This window comes from Pyrus communis, chromosome 16 (assembly GCF_963583255.1).
Source record: "Pyrus communis chromosome 16, drPyrComm1.1, whole genome shotgun sequence".
Lineage (NCBI taxonomy): Eukaryota > Viridiplantae > Streptophyta > Magnoliopsida > Rosales > Rosaceae > Pyrus > Pyrus communis.
In genome coordinates this window covers 17,596,671-17,612,128 of record NC_084818.1, presented here as the reverse complement: position 1 = coordinate 17,612,128, position 15,458 = coordinate 17,596,671, and the positions used below count along the sequence as shown (strand labels likewise).

The following is a 15,458-nucleotide window of genomic DNA, read 5'->3' as shown; positions in this document are numbered from 1 at the left end:
TGTGAAGACAATTAACCACAGAGAAAAAGGAGCAAGACAACGACCAATATGGCACGAGTACAACACTATTAGTAGCAAGGGTACATCGATATAGTAACATCATGTGCCTATGAAAGAAAGACGTAAGTTTTGTCCACATAGATGTACCCCTATCATGTAAATTGTTTACGACACTCTTGCAACAAATATCACCAGTGCGGTAGATGATTACCATATGTGCAAATAGTACACCACCATTAGTGTCTATTTTGTTGCTGAAAGCCAAAAGGCAAGCAACAATTACAAATGCAACTGATTTAAAGTAGAAAACTTGTTAAATAAACTTTATATCACACTTTGGCCAACTTTAATTTATTCGAAACAAAATCTGTCCGATACAAACATTATACAAGAATTATGCACATCCCTGATCCCACCAGGCCAATTTTTTATGGGAGACAATGTCAGGCTCATAAGCTAAAAAGATTGTTACAAATGACACCATGTTAGGACTACAACAAGCTGGCCTTATACAGTCATCGACCCGAAAAATGACAACACGCCTTCAATATAACCACATTTAGGAACGTAATTTTGGGACACAGGCGAACCTAACCTAACACTAACAGCGGTACAAATCTAACTCTTATTAAAATTTGGATGAATAAGCCCCCGTGTTCAGCTTCTACACATCCATTCTAAACAAACCTGTGAGATGGAAGTTCAGATCATATTGTTTCTGTAAGAACCGGGGTGTAGTCTGTATTCCCACGATCAATCCTAATTCTCTTCAAGAATCAGAAGGTTGACCTGTAAAACAATGCGCGCTGGATCTCCCTCCACTTGAAAAATGCAACATAATACGTTTATAAGAAAGAGCGAACGATAAGTGTACTTGTAGTTGCAAATAGCAATCACATAAGGTATTCTTGTAAGTTAACGGACATTAACAGACTGACTACAAAGAATTTCTAACAATTAACGGGTAGCCGTACTCACCCATTTGGTTTCTCTAAGACCCAACTATATCATATGGATCATATCTTTTTCCTGTTAGTGATGTGGTAAGATTCGTTAACAATATAAGAGACAAATGTCGGTGGGTTTGACCAAGTAATCATCCCAGACAAGGTTTGATAATATAAGTCATTCAACACGTTGCCAAACTTTTCCATCCATTACAAACACAAAGACATAAAACAATGAGCATAAGAAAAGTAATAATACGATATCACTTATCAATAAACTTATCCACTTGAGCAGAAAAGGCATTTTGGAGCATCCCTTTATGGAAGCTCGGGCTCTATTTGCATTTGAGACCTTGTTTCTCTATCTCAAGGATGAAGAACCAAAAAGAGAGATTACATTAATAGAACAAGTTTCACTCACCAATTGTTTAAGCAGTTCCTGTTATCAACCTCTCCTGCTCATCAAACTTTTTCACCTTTACGAGGCCAATGAGAACCTGAAAACTGAAAAATGCGCAAAAGACATATGCTGCAATGGCAGGAACCTGAAAATAAATAAGTAGCATCAGAATCGAGCTCTGAATAAAATTAGACAACAGGGAGTCCACACAACGCCATAGATACCAAAAGTAAACTTGATAGCTTACTCGAATGGAATTAATATACAAGATTGTTGCGAGATTTATTAGGCTTCCGGCAGCAACTGCCTGCAAGTAAGTCAAAGTAAAGATCAATCCAAGTAGACATCATGCCATTATAAGATTTAGCAGACGTTCAACTAGTTAAGCTGTAAATAATACATATCAGTACAATATGATATTTTTCATATAAGCTTTAGCAGACAAGAGAGATACGGAACTGTGCATTTGCACCTAGTAAGATGACTCAGAAAAGTAATCAAAATCTGTTTTCTCTTTTTCCCAAACTGTCAATGTGGGTCTTCTGCTTTTTTATTTTTTTTGTTCTACAAGAACTTTTTTGAATGCGATTCAATAATGTTACAGTGAAAACTGGTTCATTTGATATCAAGATATGTTACCCCCACTGTTGACGAGGAAGAGATAATGTCAGTGTCATACACGTATGAGAAAATGTGTATAAATCATTAAAATAAACTCCTTCCATGCTTGCGGACGTGAGTAGGATAGAGCCAAAGCTCAGTAAGGCTTTAACAAAGTATATTTTGTATATATCTAATGGAGCCTAATAAAGAAAAAAAATTCAAATCAGAGCTCTCTTGTCAGGATATGATACACCAAAATAAATTCTAACATAGATAAGTATGATGTATATGCCACTAGATCATGAGTAAGCTTAACTCACATTTCCTACAGTCTTTTGGACAGTTGCAACCCGCTGGAATGCCCTCTCAGATTCCAAAGTCCGAACTCTAAGCTTCAGATCACCTTGCTCCTATAAATAAACAAGGGACATCCACAACCGAGAAAATCATAACAAGATATTCAAAGTATTCATATTAATAGCATACAAATAAAAAAATCAGTTGGTACCAATCTTTGGATAATTTCAGCAAGCTTTTCAACTCTGTCAGCCTGTCTAAATAAGTTATAGAATGCACGCGACTGCCTGTCCCACCTATTTCTGAGGTCCTGGAACATTTATAAGTTTAGTGTAAGAATAGCGTTTGTATTAGAAAGATTGTACAATATGACATTTAATATAGATGGTCAAGAGTTTGCCTTTATAATGACTTCAACTCCAGCTTCACGAAATTTTAGCAATTCCAGTGCGTAGCTACAAGGCAGAGTGTCCAAGACTTGTCAGAAATAAAGGGAAGGAACAGTTACCATATCTTTGAAGGTATTTATGGAACAACTTTGGGATGGTTTCAAAGCTAAATTAAACTCACGGTTTGGCTATCTCAGTAATGTCAAATCGAGGATCAAGACCCTTTCCAATGCCATCCAATACTGAAAAGACAGAAAACAAAGAAGTCCTTTTAGGATGATATAAACATATAAATATGGGGCACGTTTTTGCACAACTTTGACACGTTTTTGTGGGGCCACTTCTAATGTATTTCAGCAATCTGAACTATCTATCTTTTAGGTCTTCCGTCAAAGATCATGTCTACTAAAAGATAGACGGTTCGGATTGTTAAATACATTACGGAGTAGGCCCCACAAAAACGTGTATAAAAAAAGTGGTGCCACGGATCTGCCCCCTATAAATATATATCTCTGTGTGCAAGACTGTAAGTACATATAAACACATTACATAAACACTGTAAAATGAAAACATATTTCCAACAAAAATATGTCCACCATGTTTCTATTACTGTACCTGAAAATGCTCTGACAACAAATGTGAATGTCGCAGGAAATCTGAAGGGTTGGTCTGCTGCAATGGCTAATAAATCTTCCCCTGTTAAAAGAATGCAAGGTACTGAGTATCAAACATCAATGCTTAGTGGAAGAATGCAAGACACTATTCACAACGAACCAATCCTGGAAATCCAGCTACTGGACAGAAACTTGGTACCCTTAATTACAGTTGGAGCCCAGACTCAAATTTTACATCATTTAAATTGGAAAATTTAGCATAATCAAACTTGGTGCATAAGCATGTTTAATTTAAAAGACCCCTAATTAGACATCAAATTTAAATAGCTCAGGTGGCTGAGCTTAAACCAAAGACCCAAAAAAATAATTCCAAGTTTCATATCAGTAAGGTAGCCACAAGGAAAACCCCAAAATATTATTTAGACAATATATAATACATGATAATAAGGAACATGTTTAACCAGATTAGAAAATATTTGACATATGATTACTGGACCTGGTGTTCATTGATTAGTTGTTCAACTGTAAACCAAATTCAAGTACGAGAGTAACGCTACCTACTAACTTATACATCCCTGTGGACTGAGAAGTCTTTTAATTTTCAGTTAATCCTGTCTAAACTTGGCATGGCATAAACTGGTTCCAGTATGAATGTAGCCATGAAAAAGCTCACTGGTTCTTATTCCCTAAATTAAACAAGAAGCTAGAGACTGTAAAGGAGTACAATTCATTTCTATTCTATCCCACAAAACATGGCTTTAAATTTACTACTTTAGCATCAAATTTTCACAGGACTTGACTTAAATTCTAATACGTGACATAGGTCTGGCTAACTAAGAAAGCTCAGCCTCCAACTCTTCCATTAAATATTGAGTTGTTAAGACCAAAACTATGTAGGGTAACCCTAACATAGACACAAGATTTAAACAAGGTAAATTACCAATTGCAGCAAGCCTTTCTTTCTTTTTCATTATCTTTTCCTCCTTGCTCAATGGCTTTTTAAACCCAAGCTCTGCTGTTGCCAATTCTTTCTCCTTTCTCTGTGCAGCAAGTCGCTCTTCAAAACTGCAAAATTTGAGCATTAGAAAAGAACTCAAGATATAGAGTTTAAATTACGGAATTACTAATCAAAGTAAACACAGTATGTTTAAGTAAAGACCTTGCTTGCAAAAACAAGGAGAGCAGGCTGTCAGTCAATGTAAATTATACCCCAGCTCGTAAAACAATTGACAACTATACAAATAACTCCATTCAAACCATTATAAATACTTCCTTACATTTGAACTGGTATAAATAACTCCATTCGTAACCATAGCTGATATAGTGCCTTATCTAGCAAGTTACATATAGCAGACATGTGGATATAATTCTAATTTGCTACGGAGGCATTATACCCCAAGTAGCTCTGAAATTCCTCAATAACAGTGAATTTAAATTTTGTACAGAAAAAGAAAGAACGACTCAACAAATTAATTAAGGACTGAACAACGGAATCAGGCTAATTCTTCTCTATCAGAAGCACCTGTTAAGAAAAAATAGTGCTGTTCGTCTGACAGCTGTCATATCTCCAGTAGGCACAAGAACACCCATCTGAACCATTGCCTGAAGGACCTGCACCAGTTAAAATAGTTTCTGTCACTTGAAGATCATAACCAGACATTCAAACCATAGTATAATTAATGTAAGCTAACTGTAATTCTGATTGCCTGACCACCAAGGTATAATGAACCGTACTTAGTAAACCAAAATGTGGGGAAAAGATAAACAAACCTTATCTGGATCCTTCTCATAAACTCCGTAAAAGGTTTCCAGCAAACCTTCTCTAATGTTTGGGCTGATACTGTAAGGTATAAATATTGAGATACATATTAAAATAAATTAAAACTTGGAGAGTAGTGGTTGGTAGATTGTAGATTAGCAAACACAATCAAGGATTTACCTTCCCATCATTCCAAAATCATAAAAAATCAACCTTCCACCATTGACATCATCCACGGCAATATTGCCAGGATGCTGCATTAAGAGTAAAAGAAAATTGTGGTTACACATTGGCAGGGGATATTAAATGACAGGAATCCCGAAATGTGTAATCAAGAAACAAGAAGACTACAACTTTCTTATGTGCAAGTGCAACAGATATATTGATCCCTAAAACTTGGAAAGGGTAGAGCACAGAAATCAGTGGAAGTCCCAATCTGACAGCCATGAGCGATTGCTTATGCATCTGAGCAGGACAATTTTTCTTTTTGCAATTATGCAAATTTCTTGCCATTTGAAGCAATAGTTTCAAAAATTGCCTCTTAAACTACAGAATATCACAGACATGACATATAAGAGAACTAAAAAACAAGAGGCCATATTGTTAAATTTGATGCCATGAATGAGGAGTAGGTATTTTCTCATACCACACCCACACTTCTGAGGGTTTCCCAGTTTTCTATGTTTTGACATCCAAATCATGCTTTAGAACCAAAACTGAATTAAACAACAAAAACTCACAGGATCAGCATGAAAAAACCCATGAGACAGAATTTGTTCCAAGTACGATTCAACAGCATATCGACCCAGCCTGAGGAAATTCAAATTGATATTAGAAGCAACAGGAGTGATAAGAAGAGGTCACAAGTTAACAAGATTTTACCCAGAATATAAGAGACAGGAAACTGTACTGACCTTTGCCGATCAAGGCCCAATTGATCTATAGCTTGTATCTTGTTTATCTTGATCCCCGGGACATATTCCATTGTCAGAACCTGATAATTATATTATCGACAGTTGGATTTAATAAGCATAATAACATCTAGAGGATCAAAAATCTTTAGCGGTGAAAGCTTAAAACCTGTGGTGTAGTGTATTCCCATATTATTGTTGGGACTTTGACATAATCCATGTTTTTGAAGTTACTGGCAAATAGCTCAGCGTTAGCAGCTTCCTTGGTATAATCAATCTCCTGGAAAACATTATAATTATTAGCTATCATTTACTGAATAGTACCAAACACAATGTCTTTAAGAAGGCAGTTTTTAAGATTAAAATGTTATGAAAATAAGTTATCAACAATTTACTAAACACAGAATTTTGCACGTGACAAATGAGCATAAACTATCTGCTATTATTATCTTTACCATGTAATAGAAAGAAAAAAATCTATATTTAAAAAGTTTAAGAAAACTGTCAAGCTGTGAACAATAAAATTTGTTTCTTTTCAAGAACAAAAATTCAACATTCAATTGCCTTGCTTTGTCATTGTTGGACTTTGAACCATCTATTATTGACCTCTTTTCCTGTATCTATATCACCTAAGTTCCCTCACATGAGTTCATAATTATTACTCCATGTCTTCCTACACCTTTACTCATCCAAGTCAATATCCTTGCATTACACTCGACATGGATGACATCTTATTCCATGAAGCATGGTTCAACGTATTATGTAGAGGGAAACAGAAGCCACTGTGGAGAATGCGACCTTTACCTACACTAAACAAAACAAAACAAAAAAAAAAAACACAAGATTTATGTGCCTTTTGGCTCACTATTTAGTGCCAAAATGGTTAAAACAATGCAAGTGGATCTCAATACCTCATATAAGACATTTGCACACTCATCATAGATAGCAACCCAATCCCTCTTCGCACCATCTGACTTTGGGTCAATTTTTTGAAGATATTCTGCAATTACCTGGAAAAGAAAATGACAATATGACGATGCTCATCAGAATTCCCACTGCCTTCACAAGATCAAGAGGAACCTTCACATGTATTTCATGTACAACATAGTAAAACAAGCACATAATACACAAGACACAACCAAACGGATAGAGAGAAAGTTATGAGATCTAATGATACAGTTGAATTCACATTCAACAAGAAAGGCATCAAGTGAACATGTACCAAAAATCCCAAAATTGATAGTCCTAATGTAGAACTGTAAGCCAATATGAGAAACTAACCCTCAGGTTCTTAAGATCAATATTGAAAAGATCCTTGAGTCCAGGCCTCTGTACTTTAACAACAACTTCCTGTCCCTTCAATCTTGCACGGTGAACCTGACCTGCATAAAGGATGATACCATATTCTTACATTTTGTCCCTTATAAAACTGGACTATAACTTTAAAAAAAAAAAACAAAAAACAAAAAAACAATTATGCTAGTTTCATTTTCTGATTTCTCGTTCTTTTGCACAAACTTTGCTATCAGAAACTGTATAAATGCAATCAGGAGTACCAAGACTAGCAGCAGCTATTGGTTCATAATCAAACCGATCAAAGATATCTCCCACAGGAGCACCCAGCTCTTCTTCAACAATAGAAACAGCTGTATCTGATGGGAAAGGAGGAACTTGATCCTGAAAATTAAACCGTGATTCAGTTATGCCTTAGGAATTACCAATTAAAAATAGATAGGTAACTGATAGTTTTTTAGAAAGGATACGACAAACAAAATTTGGCTCTACATTAAGTAGCAGATTGGATATAAACAGTATAATATGGAAAGTAGAAGAAAAGAAAACTAAAAGTCAAAGCTCACTAAGCTAGGTCCATATTTTTTTTTTATTAATAAAAAACATATATTTCATGATGCTTTTGCATATTTGCTGTGCTCAGAGCAAGTGTCTATAAATGACAGAGGCTTAAGCTAACTTACATGATTAAAAGAAAAAGCAAATCTTTCATCCGCTGTTTACATATTCAGCATGCTCAGAGACAACCGCTACCCTAACAGCATTGTATAGTACTAAAACATACAGCAATATTAGATTCCCATACTAAAAAAATGCGGTTTTTTCAGTTAACAAGAAAATTTGAGTTTTGAAGTAGAAGAAAATAAAAATGTATTTCTTCTTCTACCCTCTCAAAAACTCTATTTTTCTTTTCAATTTTTGATAAGTTAGAGAATAGATTAAAACATCTGGGAACAACAACCCAGACAATATAATAAGCATAGAGGATGTCATCTCACAAATCCCAGCCGCTTGCATAGCCAAATTTTAAACATGATAACAAAAGAGTGAAAAAGATAAACAAAACAATAACAGAAGACGCATCACAAGTCAAGGAAATTCCAACAAATAATTGTTGAACAGGAAAGAACTCGAAGAACTACAGATTTAGGAGTCTGATATAAGAACAGAAGCATACAGTAGGAATGTGCAATCTTGTTGACATTGAATTAAAGAATTTCCAACCTGAAGTTCTGACAATTGATCAACATATTCTTGGGCAAGAATGTCCACCCTTGTGGAGAACTGCTGGCCAATTTTAATGAATGTTGGACCTAATCTCAAAATGTTCTCCTTAAGCCACTTCGCAAGTGCCTTACGCCTCAAGGTTTTCTTCTCCTCTGTCATTCCCCCTGAACATTTGTTTCCTTTAAATTAGATATAAGCACCAAATACTACACAGTCTAGCTATCTTACAAAGGGATGCCTAATCAAAAGAATTCTAAATTCCAAATAAAATTCAACATATTCCAAGAAGATTAGTTCCCGTTAACCATTTATTTATAAGAAAGACCAAAAGAATTATTAGGCAGTGTGAATATCATGCCCAAACTGCTCCGCTGATCCACCATTTTTCGCTCACTCAGTATTGTATGGCTGATTCAAGGGGCACTGCCATGGGGCAGCACCCCATCCAATTTCTTTTTCCTTTTTCTCGAGGGTGTTTCCCATGGAAATTCCCAGATGACATGGACACTGCCATGGCACCAGCACCCTCAGTTTCTATAATTGTCCTTTATGTACTTTCACAAAACTATATCTGAGAAAGTTCGGGTGGACATTGTGAATCGGCCTTCATAAGAAAGAAAGGTATATCCCAAAATCCAGAGAAAGTGGAAATCACAAAGATAACCAAATGCAAACTTTATCCCACAAACACTCCTGGTTCCTTACCGTGAAAAATTAATTAAAATAAAAACCTGATATTTTGTTCATACATACAAAAACCGAGGCATCACTCACTTCCACAGTAAAACTAACAAAATTCGCATCCCATTAACAACTTGTGCCAAAGCTTAAAGGAATGGAGCAATTTCAACCTCCCATTTGCACATAATCAAGACTGACTATTACTTGTACCATTGAATAACATTTTTAGGGCCCCTACTTTGAATAATGTTACAAGGATTTACTATTCCAGAGCTATAATCCAGATCATAACTTAAACCATGTACAGTACTCTAGTCTTCAAAATCATGTGACATGGAAGCCAAGCACTTCTTCTTAACTATTGAAAGGTATATAGATTGTCTGGTACCAGGAAGCAATGTACTGTATATTGGTACCAGGTACCAATGTACAGTACATTGGTACCTGGTACCAAAACCAAAGAGTCTTCCACCACCATATCAAATTGGTACCAGTCACAAGGTACATTGTGGTTAACTTCAAATTGTGCTAATTATCTCCAAAACTGACAACAGACTATTAGATTGTAAATTAGAAAGCATTTCCATGGGAAGTGGAAATAAAGCTCTAAAACTATTATTTCATGAGCTTTGCAAGGACTTCCCAGTTTGAAATGGTTCTTACATTTTTGGTTAATTACTCATTTGGAAAGCCAAAACAAAGAACTAATGAAATTTCATTCTATAGGAAGTGACTAACCTCGATAAGTGAATTTTTTATTGCCCAACCAAGCCTTTATGATGAATTTTAGAACAAATCCCCATATTTCCAAGGTCCTCTGCATTGTCGAGTAAGTTTTAAATCTACTCCAACGGCCACCGGGAGAAACGGAGACCTGCAAAAACCAAAAGTACGATATTACTATGGCAGGCTGACTCGGATTTAATACTAACTTGTTACTTGTTAGGGTGTGAGCATCCAACCCTAAACCAATTGAAATAGACAGAGAGGCACGCCTTCAAACTATTACGTAAGCCTTTAATTCCCCGATGTGGGATTCACACTCTCAACATAACTTAGCTCAAACACGCAGTTCCCATAAAGACAATCCAATCAATCAACATCATGGAATCATACCTCAACTTTTGGCAGCCCGCTTTGCTTAAACCACGCATCTTCCCTTCCAATTTCCTCAATATTCTTCCTCCTTCCTTCCTCCTTCGTCTCCAACACTTGAACTCCTTGCACCGCTTCCGCTGCCACTCCATTGCCACTCACGAACTCCACCAAGCTCCCATTAACAGCCCCATTCTTACTACGAATTACACCCGCACTGCCATTGGAGTAGCTGTTGACTGAGCCATTGGACCCGTAACCGCTACCACTAGTACTAGCAGCAGCAGCTCCATTACCACCCAACTCGACACCATTGACTTTCTTGATCCTCTCTTCAACTACAACACCTTCCTCTTTGACCGCTCTTATTCGGGATCGAACACCAGACCTCGGGTATCCATTACGAGAGAATTTAGGAGTGGTTTGTGGTGAGAGAAACGTGAGTTCCGGCAGCGGTAGAGAACAAGCAGCCATTGAGGTGAGGGAATCGGGAATTTGATCAAAACCCTAATCCCCAATTTTCATGCCCGGAAGAGAGAGAGAAGCAGAAGAAGAAGACAGACAGACAGAGAGTCTGTTTGGAAGTGAGCAAGGGAGATGCAACTGAGGAAAACGAAGAAGAAAAGGGAGGGAAAGGGGTGGAGCTGGGGAGGACACGTGGCAAATAAGGCGGATGAGTGTTTTGAAGAAGGAGGCTTCTCATTGGCTACGAGGCTCGCGCGCCACAAAGACGCTTCGTTCTTTTCGCTTTCTTGTGACTCTCAGAGATTGTTTTGGCTGACGTGTCAGTCCGAGAATTTTGTGACTGGAAAGATAGAGTTCTTGCTGTGCTCCATCTAGACCTGGCAATTTATTACACGACCCGTTAACACGATACGTAAATGACACGAAAACAACGGGTTTCGGGTCAACACGATAACTAATCGGGTCATTATCGGGTCACACGATAATAACCCGTTAATAACGGGTCTTTAACAGGTTTACACGAGAGTGACACGCGGGTAACCTGTTTTGACATGATAAGAAAAATGTTATTTTGATGATTTTAATTTTTTAAACTACTAAAAAAAACTTAATATAAAATGCAATAGATATAATGAATATGTATATATTGTTTATTAATTATTATTCTATTATTATTCTATATAAATTTTAAAATTTAAGTTTTATTTATTTATTTATTTTTATAGTATATTATAGGCAAAGATTAAGATTAAAAATCATAAAACACGTTAAAAATAAAAATATCAAGTAATTTAAAAATACCAAAAACATAAAAAAATTATAATAATTAATTTCCCGCCTAATGTTTCAAGAGTTTCATCCATTTCCCACCTAATGTTTGGGAAATTTTGCAACCTATATCCATCCATTTCCCGCTTAATGTTTAACCCAAAGACAGCTTTTTTTTTTTTTTTTTTATCTCTTATAACATTTTAACTTGAATAAAAATAAAATACGTAATAAAAAACATAAATGTAATTTTATTATTAAATATCATCACATATTAATTGAAACATAGTCTAATTAACACTTAAAATATATAAATAATTAATATATTTATTCCAAGTCATCAAAACGATAAGATTCACTAATGCTTAAAGTTTATTTATACTTTCATTAAGTATAACATCAATGCGTATCCCATCAAAATGATGAAAGTATGAATAAACTCTTAAGTGTTAGTGATTTATCGTTTTGACGGGATACGTATCCTACAAAACTAATTTCAACAATCCAACCGTCAAACTTGTTTATACATGCTTTGAGATCGCATACTCCAAAAATTGCAAAAAAAAAACATTCAGAGATGAAGTAATGAGACAAAACTTTTCAACGGTTATAAACTAAAAATCACGATTTAACGGTTATTTTAACACCGATTTTGATGATTTTTTACAGCTACACTCCTTGACCTTATATGAATACAATGAATGAATTCGATCTTCAATTTAAAATATTTACACTAGTGGATACCACAAATCTTATGTTATACTGAATGAAAGTATAAATAAACTCTTAAGTGTTAGTTAATGTATCGTTTTGATGAGATACGCATCCTATTAAACTAATTTCAATGATCCAACCGTCAAACTTGTTTATACATGTTTCGAGATCGCATACACCAAAAATTGCAAAAAACAAACATTCAGAGATCAAGTAACGAGACAAAATTTTTCGACGGTTATAAATGAAAAATCATGATTTAATGGTTATTTTAACTTTGATTTTGATGATTTTTTACAGCTACACTCTTTGACCTTATATAAATACAATGAATGAATTCGATCTTCAATTTAAAATATTTACACTAGTGGATACCACAAAATCTTATGTTATACTTGAATAAAGTATAAATAAACTCTTAAGTGTTGGTGAATCTATTGTTTTGATGGGATATGCAGCTTAGAAACTAATTTCAACGATCCAACTGTCAAACTTGTTTATATATGCTTCAAGATCGCATACGCCAAAAATTGCAAAAAACAAACATTCAGAGATCAATTAATAAAACAAAACTTTTCGACGGTTATAAACGAAAAATCATGATTTAACGGTTATTTTAACTCCGATTTTGATGATTTTTTACAGCTACACTCCTTGACCCTAAACAAATAAAATGAATGAATTCGATCTTCTATTTAAAATATTTACACTAGTAGATACTACAAAATCTTATGTTATACTTGATGAAAGTATAAATAAACTCTTAAGTGTTAGTGAATCTATCGTTTTGATGTGATACGCATCGTACGAAACTAATTTCAATGATCCAACCGTCAAACTTGTTTATATATGCTTCAAGATCGCATGCGCCAAAAATTGCAAAAAACAAACATTCAGAGATCAAGTAATAAGACAAAACTTTTCGACGGTTATAAACGAAAAATCACGATTTAACGGTTATTATAACTCCGATTTTGATGATTTTTTACAGCTACACTCCTTGACCCTAAATGAATACAATGAATGTATTCGATCTTCAATTTAAAATATTTACACTAGTGTGTTAACTGAAGCAGCCAGCCATTGTAGACTTGTAGCAGCCAGCCATTGTAGACTTGTTAACTAAATCAGCCATTGTTGACTAAAGAATTAGGAAATCAGACATGTTTTCCATTGTAATTAATAAAGTAGTTGTAAGCTGTAAAGTTAGGTATAGGCAGTAGTTTCATAGCAGTGTTTTTATGACTTCTTGTACTGGTTTCATACCTGATCATCATTGCTTGTATTCCTATATAAATCCTCCGATTGGGAGATGAATAGATCAAGAAATTAACTCTATTTTGGCATGGTATCAGAGCCATTCTGATCCAAAAGGAGTTTCTATTCTGATTAACCTACTGGCACTACTGCCATCTACCCCATAAGACCTGCAGAATAGCAGGCCTTCTACTTTCATACGAATCCAATCTCTCTTTGGCCATATCTGCCAACATCACTACCCATATTGAGCTTGTTAACCATATATATTCCGCTGCATCTCTACCTAAATACTACCCCATACCCTATAAACCATACCCGTTGGAATCACCCAACAAACCCGTGCCATTGCCTCTTCCTCCTTGCATTTTGTTCCTGCATCTCTCTCAGTGAGACTGACTCTCTATTGTTTCAATAAAGAGAATTCGTTGCAGTAGTAATGGGTGACTCCAAGACCACTGTTTCAGCTGCTGTTACACAAAAAGATATGTCTCTGCATATCACCCCAGACAAGTTGGATGGGTCCAACTATTCCTCGTGGTCCCAAAGTGTCTGCATCTACATCACTGGCAGAGGCAAATGGTCTTATGTCAGTGGAAAAAATAAGGCACCAGCAGAAGCCGATGCATTGTATGCTATATGGGAGGAAGAGAATGCCATGGTTCAATCTTGGCTTCTCAACTCCATGACTAGAGATTTGTGGGCCATTTTTCTCCGACTCTCTACTGCAAAAGATGTTTGGGATGCTGTTACCCAAACTTACTCAATTGAAAAAGATGCATCAAAATTATATGAACTTCGCCGTCAAGCACTGTCGACTCGCCAGAATGGTGAGCCTTTATCTGCATATTATGGTAAACTCCAGCAAACATGGCAAGAAATAGATTTCTTACGTCCTGGAAAATTGAAATGTGCTGATGATGTTGCTGCTCGAGAGACAGAAATTTCAGAAGAAAGATTGTATGATTTTCTAGCTGGCCTTGATCCTCATTTAGATCATGTTCGCAGTCAAGTTTTGACTCAAACACCTTTGCCATCTGTTCGTGCTGCTTATGCTCTTGTGAATGCTGAAGCAAGTAGGCAAACCATTATGTTGGTTGGCCCACAAGTGGAAGGATCAGCCATGGTAGCTGCTCCGTCTCGATTTCCCCGTGGAGTCTCGAATTCTCGATCAGGTGGATCTAAAGTTACTGATACAAGGAAGTGTACTTATTGTGACAAGGATAAGCATACTAGGGACACTTGTTTTAAGTTGCATGGATATCCTGATTGGTGGGTTCAAAAGAAGGAAAATCAAAAGAAAAGCATTGTTGGATCACAAGCACACCTGTCTACACCAACGCCTTCCGTGCCTCGAGTAGATCAATCTGCTCACTCAGTTTCTCCTACTACTGCTTCCACTTCCTTAGTCGACGCAGGTAACTTTGGTTTTGCCTTGAACACCACATTTGGTGCTCCAAATAAACCTTGGATCATTGATTCGGGGGCTTCTGACCATATGACCAATAACTCTTCATGGTTTGCTTCTCACACTACTCCACCTTTAAATACCGTTAAAGTTGCTAATGGTATTTCCACTCCAGTGCTTGGAGCAGGCTCCATCTCATTAACACCATGCCTATCTCTCTCATCTGTTTTACATGTTCCTAATCTTTCTCACAATTTGCTTTCTATTGGTAAACTCACAAATCAACTAAACTGTCTTGCCATCTTTTCTCCTACTCATTGTTGGTTTCAGGATATTCGAACGAAAGCGTTGATTGGTCATGGTAGAGAGAGGGGAGGTCTATACTACTTGGACTTACCACCAGATTGTGAGAAGACAAGTTACAGTTTTCAAGTGGAAGCTAAATAATTTGAAGCTTCTGAAAAAATTTGGTTATGGCACAAAAGATTGGGACATCATTCCTTTCAGTACCTGCAATATCTATTCCCTTCTTTATTTTCTAAAGTCAAGGTTTCTAATTTCCATTGTGAAACTTGCATCTTTTCTAAAAATCATCGTGTCTCATTTCCTTTAAGCTCCAATAAAAGTGAT

The 15,458-nt window shown here is 36.0% G+C and overlaps 1 protein-coding gene across 2 annotated transcripts; it reads right to left on the bottom strand.

Annotated features, from left to right (window-relative positions):
- Positions 1-298: 298 nt before the first annotated feature.
- Positions 299-10,905, bottom strand: LOC137720879 (protein ACTIVITY OF BC1 COMPLEX KINASE 8, chloroplastic-like). Of its 2 annotated transcripts, none has more exons than XM_068459993.1 (21): positions 10,238-10,905; positions 9,860-9,995; positions 8,438-8,604; positions 7,477-7,597; positions 7,202-7,302; positions 6,832-6,930; positions 6,090-6,200; positions 5,924-6,003; positions 5,750-5,819; positions 5,190-5,263; positions 5,021-5,090; positions 4,773-4,861; positions 4,191-4,315; positions 3,252-3,332; positions 2,818-2,878; positions 2,648-2,702; positions 2,459-2,557; positions 2,271-2,360; positions 1,595-1,654; positions 1,369-1,492; positions 299-789 (listed from the first exon to the last, which is right to left on the bottom strand). In XM_068459993.1, exons 1-20 carry the CDS (start codon positions 10,688-10,690, stop codon positions 1,376-1,378), a joined length of 2,259 nt encoding a protein of 752 aa, XP_068316094.1. In that variant the 5' UTR covers positions 10,691-10,905; the 3' UTR covers positions 299-789; positions 1,369-1,375. The 2 variants fall into 2 exon arrangements, with proteins under 2 accessions (XP_068316094.1, XP_068316093.1); XM_068459992.1 differs by having other exon boundaries at positions 299-821; positions 10,238-10,902.
- Between the last annotated feature and the right edge of the window lie 4,553 nt (positions 10,906-15,458).